Raw genomic sequence first — 13,482 nt, forward strand, 5'->3', positions numbered from 1 at the left:
CGTGGCAATAGCTGTGCCCTGGGGCACAGTGATGGTTCAGGACCTCAGACCAGCAATGAGCAAGGCTGCACATTTGTGCACAAGACACACACTGACACACCCACTCAACCCACATCTGACCAGGACCAGGGGCTCTCCTGACCAGCTAGCAGATGCAATCCAAATTTTGCCAAATTCTTTACTGAACAAAAAATCAACAGCAAACATTGTCAAACAGGAAGCTCAAACAGGGCAGGTGGGTAGAGCTGACCATCCTCTCCTTGCAGTCCCGCCTCTCTCTGGAACAGGCTTCAACACTAGTGAGGGCATGAAAACCCCTGTTCTGGTGGGTAAGGAGGGTCAGCCTTTCTAGGGAAGGGACACTCAGAGCCAGCTTCATCTGTAGGCCCCAAAGAGGAGTCAGGGGCTGGGTCAGGGGGCTCTGGAGCTGCAAGGGGGCTAGACAAATGCTGCAGAGGGTGGGGCATGGAGCTGTTGGTCTGGGGGCACAGTAAGGCGTGGAGCTGGTGACTCATGGTCACCAGGGATTCGAGGTGCCGGAGCAGGGCTTGCTGGGGACAGGAGTCCCTATGGAAGTGCTGGCCACAGGCAAAGCCATGACCAGCTGGTGCTACTGAATAGGGATGCTGGGACTGGCGCAAGCCTGGTTCTGGGGGCCCCTGCCCTCGCCCAGGACGCTGCCAGGTTTCAGGCTCTGGCCAGAGCCTCCCCCTGCCTCTGGGGGGCCTCTGCCAAGCACAGATTCCCCTTGGAGCTATACTGCCCCTGCCCTGGCTCTGCTGCCAGGCACCTCCTGGGGGAGGGGTGCCCTTCAGGGGCACATTTGGCCTCCTGTCATCTGGCTGGTAGTATCTCTTCTCCACCTTACTGTTGAAGGAGACCATCTTTTGAACCTTCCCCAACCAGGGGCTGGACGCTGCTGTGTCTGGAAGCCCTTCCTTGGGGAGCAGCACAGCCAGCAACAGACTTGAGTGAGTGACCTCCAGACCTGGGGAAAGAAGAGGGGAGACAGGAAGAGCCCAAAGGCCTGTTGGGGAAAACTGTGTTCAGCTTAGCTGCAGCAGATCTGGAGGCTAGATCCCAGAAAGGACTTCTCCACAGTGAGATGGGGCCCATGAGATGCTGGGAAAATAAGTAGGAAGGTGGGGCTGTCTTGGAAGATTTGAGCTCTGCGGGATCAAGGCTCATCTGGCTGAGGCTGGGGTACGGATGGTTTGACCTGAAGACTCTACAGACTCAAAGTCTACCTCATTGTCTCAGGACATGGAGCCCCAAAAGGCCAAGCGCTTTGCTCAGGGGTGGGCAAAGCGTCCACCGCCACCCTCGCTGCTTTCCTGAGCCACACGGTGGAGGGTGTCCATGCACAGAGGCCGAGCTCGGCCCCCGTGGCCGTGGTGAAACATCCCTCCCTCCTCTCTGAGGTGACATTTACAGTCAAGTGTGTGTAGGTCCTGCCTCTGTCCTGCTGCCTGGGTCAAATGTGGCTGTCCCTGGAGTTTCTCTTCAGGGGTGCCTACCCTGAGCGACAGTGCGGTGTGGTGGTTAGGGGCCAGGTTTCTGAAGCCATGTTGCCTGGGAGTGAAGCCCAGTTCTGCTATTGACTGGCTGTGTGACTTTGGACAAGTCACTTGCCTTCTTCCTCCCTCAGTTTCTTCGTCTATGAGATGCACAGTCTAGTCTAATAGTACCATTCTCATAGGGTGATTCGAGACTACAAGAATTCATCTAGGTAAAGCTTTCACAACAACGGCTGGCACGCAGTTCATGATATCCAAGCGTGAGCTATTGCTGTCATTGTTCTCACATTTGCCTGGCTGGGTGAGGAGTTCCCTTCTGAGATGTGCCTGCCTCTGCTGGGTGACTGTGTCAACCGTGCCTGGTCTGGTCACCAAGTGAGCAGAGGCAGGGTCTGGTATGGGGACTGGGCACTCACCTGGGCCCCCCAGACGGCGTAGCCTGGTGGGCAGGGGCTGGAAGGCAGGCAGGGGCAGCAGGACCATCCCCATGTGATCCATGGAGGCCAGGCCGTGGCGCTGCCTGTCATTGAGGTACGAGTAGAGCAGGCGGCAGTTCTGGGTGTCCCGGGCCCCATGTGGGCACAGTCTGATCACACAGACGTCCTGCGGTGGCAGGAGGAGAGCAGCTGTAAACGCAGTCATCCTCTGCTCCTGCCAACACCCCTGGGCTCCCTGAAACCCCTGAGAACCCCATGAGAAAGTATGTCCCCATCTTCCAGAGGAGGAAACAGAGGGACCTGCCCAGGGTCACACAGTGAGTCTGCAGTCACTCTGGGAACTAGACCCAGATATCCAAGCCAGGCCTCTGCTCTAGAAGTGGAGAGGGAGGTGGGAGTAAGGTGCTAGGAAAAGAGGGGGTGCCCAAGAGTGGGCAGGTACCTTGGCCTTGGCTGGGCAGATGCTGGCCAGAAGGTCCCAGACAGTGTTGGAGGGGATGCAGCCTGCCGAGCGGATCACGGTGGGCAGAGCCTGGGGGCAGGAAGGATGGCCAGTCAGCCCCCCAGCTTCCCACCCACTCGGGGTGGACGCGTTCCCAGCCACCTGGAAGCCTGCAGCCTGTGGCAAAGATGGGCGGGCGGTGTTCCAGGACCCTCGGTGGCTGCCCAGAAAGCTCTAATTGCCCCATGGAGGTCTACAGCCTGTACTGGCTAATCTACAACTTCTCCAAAGCCCCTCCCTCCCTCCTCTACCCTCTGCCCTCATCCGACACTGTAGCTGATCATTAAGCCACTCAACGATCAGTCCTAAAACCCTCCTTTGGGCCCTCCTTGCTATGGGTGACAGGGAGTCCTTCACCCTGTTTGTCTCTGTAGGAATGGGACCAACATCTCATTTGCCCCCATGCCTTGCACAGGGCCAGGCACAGAGAGGGGTGCCCATGACTTGTTTTGGAATGCACGAGTGAGAAAGAGAGAGAGAGAGAGAGAGAGAGAGGCTGCCTGGGCTGGTCAGTGTGTAAGGGACTCCCTGGTGAGGGGGGCAGGTGCACCTGGACAAGCCGACAGCTGTGTCCCGAGACCAGCTGGGCCCTGGCCCGGAAGCGCTTGACGGAGAACATGTCCAGAACACCTTCCCAGGGCGGCAGGCAGGGCAGGGCCTTTGTGGGCGCAGCGGGCACCTGGAGCCCACATGGAGGGACCCTAGAGGGAGGGACAGAAGACAGGGCCAGACAGACCAGGCCATGAGGACTTCCCCAGCACCTCCCTTCTTTTCAGAGCAGATTCTGTGTCCCCACTGTGGGGGCTGGAACACTGGGCCAAGCTTGGCCTTGTGCAGGGGGCTGCCAGGAGGCTGCCAGGAGGCTGGGATGATTAGTTCCATTGCACAGATGGGGAAAGGGAGGCTCCCAATGGCGGGAAGACTTGCCCAGGGCCACACAGAAAAAGCCAGTGCTATGTCTGTTGCCCCAGGTGGTGGCCTCCCCCTCAACCCTGCTGGGTTAGCCACCTCCCTGCTCCCAACCCCACACCTGTCCTGTGGTTCCGTGGGAGGCAACTCCCTGGTTTTGGGCATCTCTGGAGCAGGCATAGGAGTCTGGCTTAAGGCTTTCTGGAAGATATTGTCCCCGCAGCTCTTGGCGGCTTTGAAGGAGCCTAGCAGCTCATTTGAGGGCTCCCAGTCTGCAAATAGCAGAGGCAGGAGCTGAAACAGGGGCAGCAGCAGCACTGACGCCAGCCCAGGGCTTTAGAGCCAGGGTTGAACCAGGCTTTTTTCTAGGTGACCTGGGGCACGGCCACCCCCGCTCTGCCACCCTCTCCCCAGGCCACAAATCCCTGTTGCTGCTGAACTGCACGCTCAGCCCCAGCCCGGCCGCCACCCCTGCACCCCTCCCGTGTCCCCCCCCCCCCCATGCAGATGCGGCAGTTGGAGTCTAAGAAGTGGTGGTCATGCTGCCCTATGGTGTCCTCTGATGCGACGGGCCGGGCCTGTGGGCTGCAGTCAATGCACATCTGCGGTCCCTGGGAGGCAGAAGACAGAGGGGCAGGCTGAGAAGGTGGCTGGGGATGCCAGGAGCCCTCCATGGGTAGGGGGCCCCAGGATGTGGTTTATTTTTCTCAATAATAAATGTTGTTTTATTACCAAAATACTGTGAACTCATAAAGAAAATCTGGAAAACACCAAAACTTGAAAATTAAAAAGAAAATCACTTCTTGTCCCACCACTCAGAGACCGCTGTTGATATTCTGAGTATTCCTTTATAATCTTTTTCTTTTTTTTCTTTTTTTTTTTTTTGTTGTTGTTGTTTGTTTTTTTGAGACAGTCTTGCTCTGTTGCCCAGGCTGGAGTGCAGTGGCTCGATCTCGGCTCACTGCAACCTCTGCCTCCTGGGTTTAAGCGATTCTTCTGCCTCAGCCTCCTGAGTAGCTATAGGCATGTGCCATTACGCCCAGCTAATTTTTGTATTTTTAGTAGAGCCGGGGTTTTACTATGTTGGTTGGCCAGAATGGTCTCAATCTCTTGACCTCATGATCCACCTGCCTCGGCCTCCCAAAGTGCTGGGATTACAGGTGTGGGCCACCGCGCCCGGCCCTTTATAATCTTTTTCTATATGCAGGGTTTGGGGGTCCTTTTCCTAAAACAGCTGGGATCAAATATTCAACTTAGTGTTCTCTCTTTGTTCCCTAATAATAGCAGAGGCATTCGTCACATCATATAGTCCCCGCAGACACTGCTGTGACGGGGTGAGACTGGAGTGGACGTCTCACCTCTGTTGCTATACATTTGGGTCATTTCCAGGTTTTCACTATTACTAAAGAGCACTGAGGACATTTTTGTGCAGAAAGTAGTTTCCTAAACTTTAAATTATGTCCTTAGGACAAGATTTCAGAAGCAGATGACAGAATCAGGGAGAAGGAACATTTTAAAGACTCCTGACGTCTATTGCCAAATCACTTTTTTTCCTCATACTAGAAATAGCTTTAAACATAAAACAATCATTGCTTTAGCAAGGTTTAAAGAGATTTTGAAACTCTACTCTTATCAGCCACCTCCAGAACAGTCTCAAAGCACAGGCTTTGGAGTCAGCCAGCCTGGGTTCAAATCTCAGCTTCCCCACCGCACATATGTGACCTTGGCGCCAGGTTCCTCATCCCAGAAATGGGCAGCGAATAGCACCGACCTCCTAGGCCATTGTGAGATGCGAATGAGACACTGCTTGTAAAAGGTGCACATAGTAGGTGTTCAATAAACAGTGAAGATTGTTATCATGTGTTGTTTTCCCCTCCCCTCCCCTCCCACCTCCTCGCTCTCTTCCTCTCTGGGAATATCTACGTCTTTCTCCTACATTGCCTTTCAGTTTGTTCAGGGAATACAAACTGATTTAGACTGAGGAGCAGCCACACCCCTTAGGGATCCTCTTGGCACAGGCAGAGGTTCTCCCAGTCGTTGGCCTGAATATTAGTGGCAGGAGTGGGGAGCAGGGATTTCTGTCTGTTCACTGTCACTTCCCCAGTGCCTAGAACCGTGCAGGTGCCCCATAAATATACTGACTGACTGAATATAGTTAAAGGGACCTGCCCTGCACCCCTCTCCTGAACACGCAGCTGATGAGACTCAGGTGAACATCTGACCCACACAGAACACTCAACTACAGCCAGAGTGGCCTTCGAAGAGTGACCGAAGGGAGCCAAGGGAAAGTTCTAATCAACTCCAGGAGTCTGAGATGATGGCTTCATGGATTCTGGGGCTGCTGAGCCACCATGTCAGGCCATGTGCAAGCCGGGGCCAAGGGGGAGGAAGGAGCAGCATGGACCTGAGGATGGAGCAGATCCTCGGCGCCAAGAGCCCTAGACTATTGTCACTCCCGTTGGCTTTCCAGGTCTGAGGACAAGTTCCAGGAGGCCCTCTGGATGGACTGCCAGGGTGCCGGGTGGTTCCCTGCCTGGAGCATCCCTAAACCGATCCACTGAATACAGTGGGTCTTCGTTCCTTCCATCTGAAAAAGTCACTGCCTGGAACAGCGCAGCCTGCTGCTTCCCAGCAGAGATCTGGGCAGCATGCCTGAGGCTGGGGATGACTATGATGATGGGACTTAATACCACTCATGTGGGGGCCTTGGGGTGAGGCCAAAAGGAGGAGGACCGACAGTGATAAGGCACTGGCAGGCCTGTGCCAGCAGCACTGTCCCACCCCATGTTCCCCTATGCGTTAAGGATCGCTGTCCCCGTTTTATCACAAACAAGGTGGGCCTCAGAGCAGTCAGGTGACATGCCCAAGGCCACACTGCTGGTGAGGCGAGGCGTGGGACCCCCAGGCATGGGCTCTGCCCGGCATCAGGTCAGGCTCCAAGTTACCACCAGATCCTCCAGGGTCAGCGTCTGGTCAATGTCCCGCTGAATCTCCACTTCGCCCTTGTGGGTCATTTTGGAGGCCGGAAGTCTGCACGGCTCCTTCTGTTGCTGCTCAATGATCTTCAGGCCCTGAAGAGGTGGAGCAGCCCAAGCTGAGCCCAGTGAGGGGGCCTCTGGCCATCAAAAGCCCAAGTGCTCACTTTCCTCCCTTGAGGCCCTTCTCTCGTGGTTCCCCTCCTCAACACTTTTACTTCCCCCATACCCCTCCTCTGGGAAGCCCTCCACCCTTAGCGCTACCTCTCCATATTCCACTGATTCACCCTTCAAGTCCTGCCTCCTCCAGGAAGCCTTCCTGGATTTCGCTTTCACCCACGGTCAATTCAACCTCTGACTGTACCTCATCCTTTTCTGGGAAGGGTGTGGTGTTGCTGAAAGAGTGCAGGCTCTGGAGTTCCCACTGGGTCACTAATAAAGATTCATAAGATGGTATGGCCTGGGGCAAGCACTTAGCTGCTCTAAGCCTCAGTTTATCTGTTCTGTGGGGATTTAATTTAAAGCACTATGTTAAACAACATATATAGAGTGCTTAGCCTGGAACATGGCTCATAGTAAATGCTAGTTGTGAGTCTTACTGTCGACCAATGTCACTCTATCTGCAATGCTTCCTGAAAACCTGTCTCTCCTTTTCTAACAACCCCTGGAGGACAGGGGGTCTGCTCCTCCAGGTGGGATCAGCCTCGTGAGCGTGAGATCTGTGCAATCGCACAGGGCCCTGCACTTAGGAGGCCCACGCTTGGTTTAGCGCTCTGTTGTTGTCACCTTGAAATTCTTAGCAGTTGTTGAAGAAAGGGCCCCACATTTTCATTCTGCACTGGCTCCCGCAAATTACAAAGCCAGTCCTGATCCCTGGCCCCCATAGAGCCTGGACAGAAGCTCAGCCTATAGTGGATGGATTCACCTGATGGACTCTGGTTATTCATTCTAATCAGTTCAATGTCTTCCAGAGCAGGGGCTGGAGTGCCTCGCCCCATCCCAGTGGCCTCAGCCCCTAAATCAGTCCCTTCTTCTCTCACTGGGCCACCAACAAACATGAGGTGAGCCTTCTCCAAAGCCTGCTCAGTGCCACAGCTCCCCTATCCCACAGCAGTTCCCAGGCAGGGAGAGACCCATGGACACAGGGTATATGGGGACACAGCTGTGAATCCTGGGGGCTATGGGGACCCTCCCCCAACCTGGGGTACCAGGAAGACCTCCAGTCTTTCCCAGGGCATCTGAAGCTGGGATCGGAGAAGAGGTACCTCAGGACTCCAGACGCTAGGTCTCACCACAGTCCTCCCCCAAGCCCCCCACCCTACAGTCCAGCTCCATTGAAAAACAAGTGTCACATCTCTACCAAGCTCTTCATCCCCAGTCCCTTTCATTTCCACCCCTTCTCCTGTTTCTCTTGTGGGGAGGGTCTCTCTGACTCCCTGTCTGCCTTCTCTGTTTCCTTGTTTCTGTCTTTCTGAATTCCTCCTCCCTCCCTCCCTGTCTCCGTCTCTCTCTCTTCCATTCTCAGGCCACCCACCCTGCCCCCACATCCCCTCCCATCCTGACTGGGCTCAGCACTCACCCTTTTCTCCTCCTGGTCCCGCCAGCGGGCCAGCTCCTGGGGGGCCAGCTGCATTGAGCTCATCCGCACCAGGTCGTAGGGGGTGACATCTCCATGAACCACTTTGAGAAACAAGTCCTAGGGGGGCAGGGGGCAGGGGGCAGGGCTGCACCACACACTGAAAGAGCTCCCCGACCCTAGCATCCTGCGGGGGCTCTGAGATTCAGAGAGGGGACCCAGCCCAGCCCAAAGCCCTGCTCACCAGGTTCCTGGGGTCCCGCAGGTTGAACAGCAGGCTGCGATACTTGGTCTTGTACCGGCCATTGGTGCCTTGCGTCAGGTCCCAGAGGGCTGCCTCAATGCCAGCAGCAATGCCCTCCACCACCTCCTCACTCAGCACTGGGTCTGGGAGCTCCCGAAGGCTGTGGAGGCCAGGGCAGGGCAGGGGCACTGAGCCCAGAAGGCTCTCCAGGCACTTAGTCCCAGAGGAAGGCAGATGGGTGGGCAGCAGGGTCTGGGCCAACTTGTTCCTGTCGTGGGTGTTTCCCTGCAGGAACCTACTTATTCTCACCCCAACTCTGCGAGGAGGAAATAGGATCATTCTCCTTTTACAGATGGGGTTACTGGGGCTCAGGGAAAATAAGGGGCTTACTCACAACTGTGTAATTAGTGGCAAAAGCAAGATTTGAAACTCGATTGTCTGACTCACCAGCCTGCGCCCCGTCTCTGGCCCACGGGATGTGTGGAGGGGAGGAAGCCGGGGTCAGGTCAGAGTAAGGCAGGAGTCAGGGGAAGGGAAGGAGCCCTGGCTCTCGGTGTCATCTGTCATTGCCTTGCTGTGTGGCCTTTGCAAAGTCCAACCCTCTCTGAGCCTTGGTCTCCCCATCAGCAAATGAGAGCTCTGGGCTCAGATCTCTGAGCCGCTCCCAGCACAGACTCTCACTATGTGAAAGCATTTGCTGCGGGTGACATTGATGTGGATGGACCTGAGCCGAAGCTGAGAGCTGCAGCAGCTAAGTGGGGAAGCACAGCCTTAAAGCCAGAGAGACCCAGCTTCAAATTCCAGCTCTCCACTGGCTCTTGGTGTGGGCAAGGGACCTGGCACAGCTACCAAATGGGGTTAGCCAGATACCCAGAAGCTCTTAGGACATGGCAGGGCCCCGGAGGCGGGGGCGTGTGAGGGTGGCCCTTGGGATGTCAGGGGAGTGGGGAGCAAGGCCTCACCGAGTCCATAGCACCTCCTGCATGGAACGGACAACAGTGCCCCGCACCCCAATATACAGGGATGGCTTCTCCTGTTGGAGCTGAGCTGTGGGGAGAGAGTGTCACAGGCTCCCGGGGGTGCCCAGGGGAAAGGGGAGGGGGCTGACTCAAGGCTGATGGGTTTAGGCAGACAGGAGAGGGGTCCCAGAACCTAGACCCCTCCCTCTATCCATCTGGGAGCCAAGCCCAGGCAGCCAGTGGCCCCCACCCCTTCCCCCGCCCCTTTGGGGAGGAGCTATAGGCTGATGGGATGCGGGGAGAGAAGAGTCATCACAGGGGCTGGAGCCAGGAGCTGGGCTGAGTCCTCCCCAGACCCCAGCAGTCTCTGGAAGCAGAAGAGGCTCCCTCCAGGGCCCTTCACCTGAGTCCTCTGCCCGCTCCAGCAGAGACTCCTCTTCAGCCTCCACTGGGCCACTCTGCAGGGGAGGTGAGGAATTGAGGCTGTACTGGTGGGCCTGGCCTTCCAGCCCAGGGGACACTGCTTCCTCTAGTCACCTCCCCACTCCCACGTCCTCCCTGACCCATGCTCTAGTGAAGGAGGCACATGGCCGGGGCAGAAGCACTCACCTGGGGACATGCAGGGTCCGAGTTGGGGTCGCCAGGGGCCAGGGAACCGCTTCTTGGAGGGTAGAAGGGGTCAGAGAGGCCACCAGGGTCCCCTGCTGTGCCTCCTGAAGGAGAAGGCTGGAAAACCTTGGGGCAGGGAGCAGACAAGCTATTGGCCGGAAGTGGAGGCCAGGACCTGTTCCCTCCCCAGATGCACTGGAGGCCCAGCCCCTCCCTCCTCCAGTTCACCCTGAATTCAGAGCTGCAGAAAGAAGTATACATGGAGCCCAGGCCAGCCATGCAGGCTGGGGCCTGACCCTGCCTCTGGCTATTCTGAATGACCGCGAACAAGTGGCACCCTCTCTCTGAGCCTCAGTGACATCTCTGTGAATCAGGTGTGAAGGTGCGTCTCTCAGCAGGATTAAATGACGTCACTTGTTCTGTACCTGGCACCCAGCAGGGCCCTGCGCCATGGGCCTTTTCTTCCTTCTGAGCCTCTGGGCAGGTGAGGGTGAGCTGACCTCCATCAAGTCCTCTAGAACCTCCAGCTTTGGTGGCAGCTGTCCCCCTGCCTGGCCGTGGCTGATGGCCCCCAGGAGCTGGATCACTGGCCCGGAACCCAGCTGCGGGGGAGATTGCACTTCAGAAGCAAGCAGGGCCAGCCTCTGTCCCCGCCTTCAGAGTGCTCGCCTTACCTGTAATTGTTGAACGTCTCTCTCCCACTGGACTGTAAGCTCCGTGAGGATAGAGAACATGCCTGTCTTGGTCCCCCCTGTATTCCCAATGCTTGGAAAAGGCCTGGCACAGTGTTCAGTAAATGTTTGCTACCTGGCTAGCCTCTGTCCCAGGAGAGGAGCCTGCCTCCATCCCCATCCTTTCTCAACTTCCCCCTTAACCCCCAGTCACATTCATAGTTAACTGGACTCTGTGCCAGGACCCTCTCACTCTTCTTCTGACCACAGATGCATCTCATCAGGAGGGACATACCTCGTTCAGACTCCACCTCCTCCTGCTCAAAGCTCTGTCATGCCCCTTTCAGGGGTCACTGACTTGTTGTCTGCCTCTCCCTTGAAGCAGCCAAATGCAGGCATCTGCAAGGCTTACACTCTGTAAGGCTGCTGATCACTGCTCTATTGCCCATAAAAGAAATCCCTTCATGACTGTTTCGAGGTACAAAGTAGATTTTGTTCTTCTAGTGAACTATGGAATCTATCCTGCTCAGCTTTTTGCTATGGCTGCCAGGAAGCTCAGTGTTAACTTTGAGCCTGGCAGGTGTACCTTTCCAAGACTGGTAGAGAGTAAGGTGTTGTTGTAACAAGATCCCCCTTCTCCTTCCTCTTTTCTTGCTTTCTTTAAGCTTTTAGCCCATTTTAAGTGTGTTTCAATTCTTTTCATTTATTGCAAACCACAGGGAATTGTTTTAAAAGTAGGTGAGTCTGAAAACTAATCCTTGAATGAATGATCATGAAATGGTCAGGTTCCAAGGTCTGCAGGAAACTAAAAGTCTAAGATCCAACATTACAGAGGGAGGGGAGCACTAGGATCCACTGGGGGAGGGCAGGCTGGGTGGGGTAAGATCTCCACATCTGCTGTGGAGGAGCCCTCCCACTCCACCCCACCTGAGGCAAGGGAGGAAGAAAAGCAATAATAAAACGTAAACACCTACGTAACACACAAGCTTCACTCCATGGGGTATTTTCACTTCCTCCTTGGAGAGAAAGAAGATGCAGAGATTAGAATCCAGAGGACCCAGCCACCCCATAGCAGGAATTCACAAAGACAAGACCTTCTTGTTGAAAGGGTGTGTGTTCAGTGTTCACTGAGTTGTACTTACAGCAAAAAGTTGTCCATCAAAGGGGAAATGGTTAATTAAAAAAAATGTCCATCAGGCCGGGTGCCGTGGCTCACGCGTGTAATCCCAGCACTTTGGGAGGCCGAGGCGGGTGGATCACCTGAGATCAGTTCGAGACCAGCCTGGCCAACATGGTGAAACCCAGTCTCTACTAAAAATACAAAAATTAGCTGAGCATGGTGGCGAGCGCCTGTAATCCCAGCTACTCGGTAGGCTGAGGCAGGAGAATAACTTGAACCCAGGAGGCGGAGGTTGCAGTGAGCCAGGATAGTGCCACTGCACTCCAGCCTGGGCGACAGAGTGAGACTCCGTCTCAAAAAAAAAAAAAAAGCCCATCAAAGGGAAATGGTTAATAAATGGTGACACTTCGTACTAGGAATTCTATATGGCTTATAAAAGGTAAGGAAGTCATCATAAAAATTACCACTCACTGAGGGCTTATGAAGTAGCTGGCCCCACAGAAGCACATCACTCATGCTATTAAGGTCTCAGAACAACACCATGAGGTATATACTATTTCTATCCCCATTTTACAGATGAGGAAACTGAGGCCCCAAGAGGATCTGAAAAGCCCTATAGCTGCTAAGCTGCAGAGCTACTATTAGAACCTAGCTCTGTCTGACCCCAAAGCCCAAGCACTTAGCTGTGGGGCTATGTGGAGACATGGAAAGATTCATGGAAAGATGTCATGAAGTATTCTTGGGAGAAAAAGAAAAAATAGGTTACAGAACAATACCTGTTGCATAAGCCCATTTATGTAAACATATATTTACGGATACATAATAGAGGTTATCTCTGGGGAATGAAATTCCAGGGAGACTTTCACTTTCTACTTGTAGACACTTGGATATTCATGTTATTCAAAATGAGAATGTATTTCTTTTATAACCGGAAACATAGTTTTTATTAAAAACAAGTTCAGAACAATACGTGTGGTGTGCTACCATTCGCGTTACAGACAGAATGAATTTTAAAATTTGTATTTGCTTGAATACGCATAAAATATCACAGGAAGTATCTGTAAGAACCTATATAACCCAGGCTGCCAGTAGGGAAGGGACCGGGTGCCGGGAAAGATGAGTTTCACTTTTTTTGTTTTTTTGAACCATGGAAATGAATCAGCCTTTCAAAAAAGTAAATTGAGAAAGAGGGAGAAAAAAAAAACAAAGAAAACAGGGGTGTGGGAAGAAGAGCAACAGGAAGAATATAAAGACCAGTCCTTCGCAGTTCAAAGCCTTTTGGCTGGCCCGTCTCAGGGGTCCTAACGTCCACGTTATGAGGCTCCAAAACGACAGGCAGGAGAATGAGACGAGCGAAGCCTTTCAACACTGGACTATCAGACCAGAATACAAACTACGTATGTATAATATGTTTACAGAAATAAAAGAAGGAGACGAACACATGAGTGAAGGACAAAAAAACTACAAAAAACAACCGGGCAGACTTGATCGGGAACCAAACACGGTTTCTGGGAATGAAAGATATAACGATCTTAATTAAAATTTAAAAACTCAATATATAGATTTAATAGCATATTAGATGTGGCTGAAACAAATTAGCTAACTGAACAACACATTTAAATAAATTATCCAGAATCTTCACAGCAGACACTGTGAAGCACCAAGAGACACATCACGCCTGTAATCTCAGCACTTTGGGAGGCCGAGACAGGAGGATCACTTGAGGCCAGAAGTTCGAGAGCAGCCTGGGAAACACAGCGAGACCCTGTCTCTACAAAAACAAGAAAAAAAAATAGCCAGGCGTGGTGGTCTGTACCTGTAGTCCCAACTACTCAGGAGGCTGAGGCGGCAGGATCGTTTGAGCCTGAGAAGTCAAGGCTGCAGTGAGCTATGATCACACCACTGCACTCTAGCCTGGGTGACACAGCAAGATGCTGTCTCAAAATAAAGGAAAGGAGAGGAG

At 53.8% G+C, this 13,482-nt stretch overlaps 1 protein-coding gene across 1 annotated transcript in view; it reads right to left on the minus strand.

The window, feature by feature from the left end:
* Positions 1–234: 234 nt before the first annotated feature.
* Positions 235–13,482, minus strand: part of SPOCD1 (SPOC domain containing 1) — a 29,949-nt gene continuing 16,701 nt past the window's right edge. Inside the window, exons 2-15 of the mRNA XM_032159054.2 lie at positions 11,374–11,415; positions 10,154–10,330; positions 9,729–9,854; positions 9,523–9,577; positions 9,123–9,207; positions 8,161–8,320; positions 7,920–8,036; positions 6,311–6,436; positions 3,835–3,976; positions 3,487–3,637; positions 3,007–3,157; positions 2,397–2,486; positions 1,934–2,120; positions 235–988 (exon numbers count right to left, since the gene is read on the minus strand). Of these exons, the coding sequence (XP_032014945.1) occupies positions 297–988; positions 1,934–2,120; positions 2,397–2,486; positions 3,007–3,157; positions 3,487–3,637; positions 3,835–3,976; positions 6,311–6,436; positions 7,920–8,036; positions 8,161–8,320; positions 9,123–9,207; positions 9,523–9,577; positions 9,729–9,854; positions 10,154–10,330; positions 11,374–11,415 (2,301 nt within the window). The 3' untranslated portion in view covers positions 235–296. The remainder of the gene's footprint in view (positions 989–1,933; positions 2,121–2,396; positions 2,487–3,006; positions 3,158–3,486; positions 3,638–3,834; positions 3,977–6,310; positions 6,437–7,919; positions 8,037–8,160; positions 8,321–9,122; positions 9,208–9,522; positions 9,578–9,728; positions 9,855–10,153; positions 10,331–11,373; positions 11,416–13,482) is intronic.

The sequence above is a fragment of the Hylobates moloch genome, unplaced genomic scaffold, assembly GCF_009828535.3.
Source record: "Hylobates moloch isolate HMO894 unplaced genomic scaffold, HMol_V3 SCAFFOLD_8, whole genome shotgun sequence".
Classification (NCBI taxonomy): Eukaryota; Metazoa; Chordata; class Mammalia; order Primates; family Hylobatidae; genus Hylobates; species Hylobates moloch.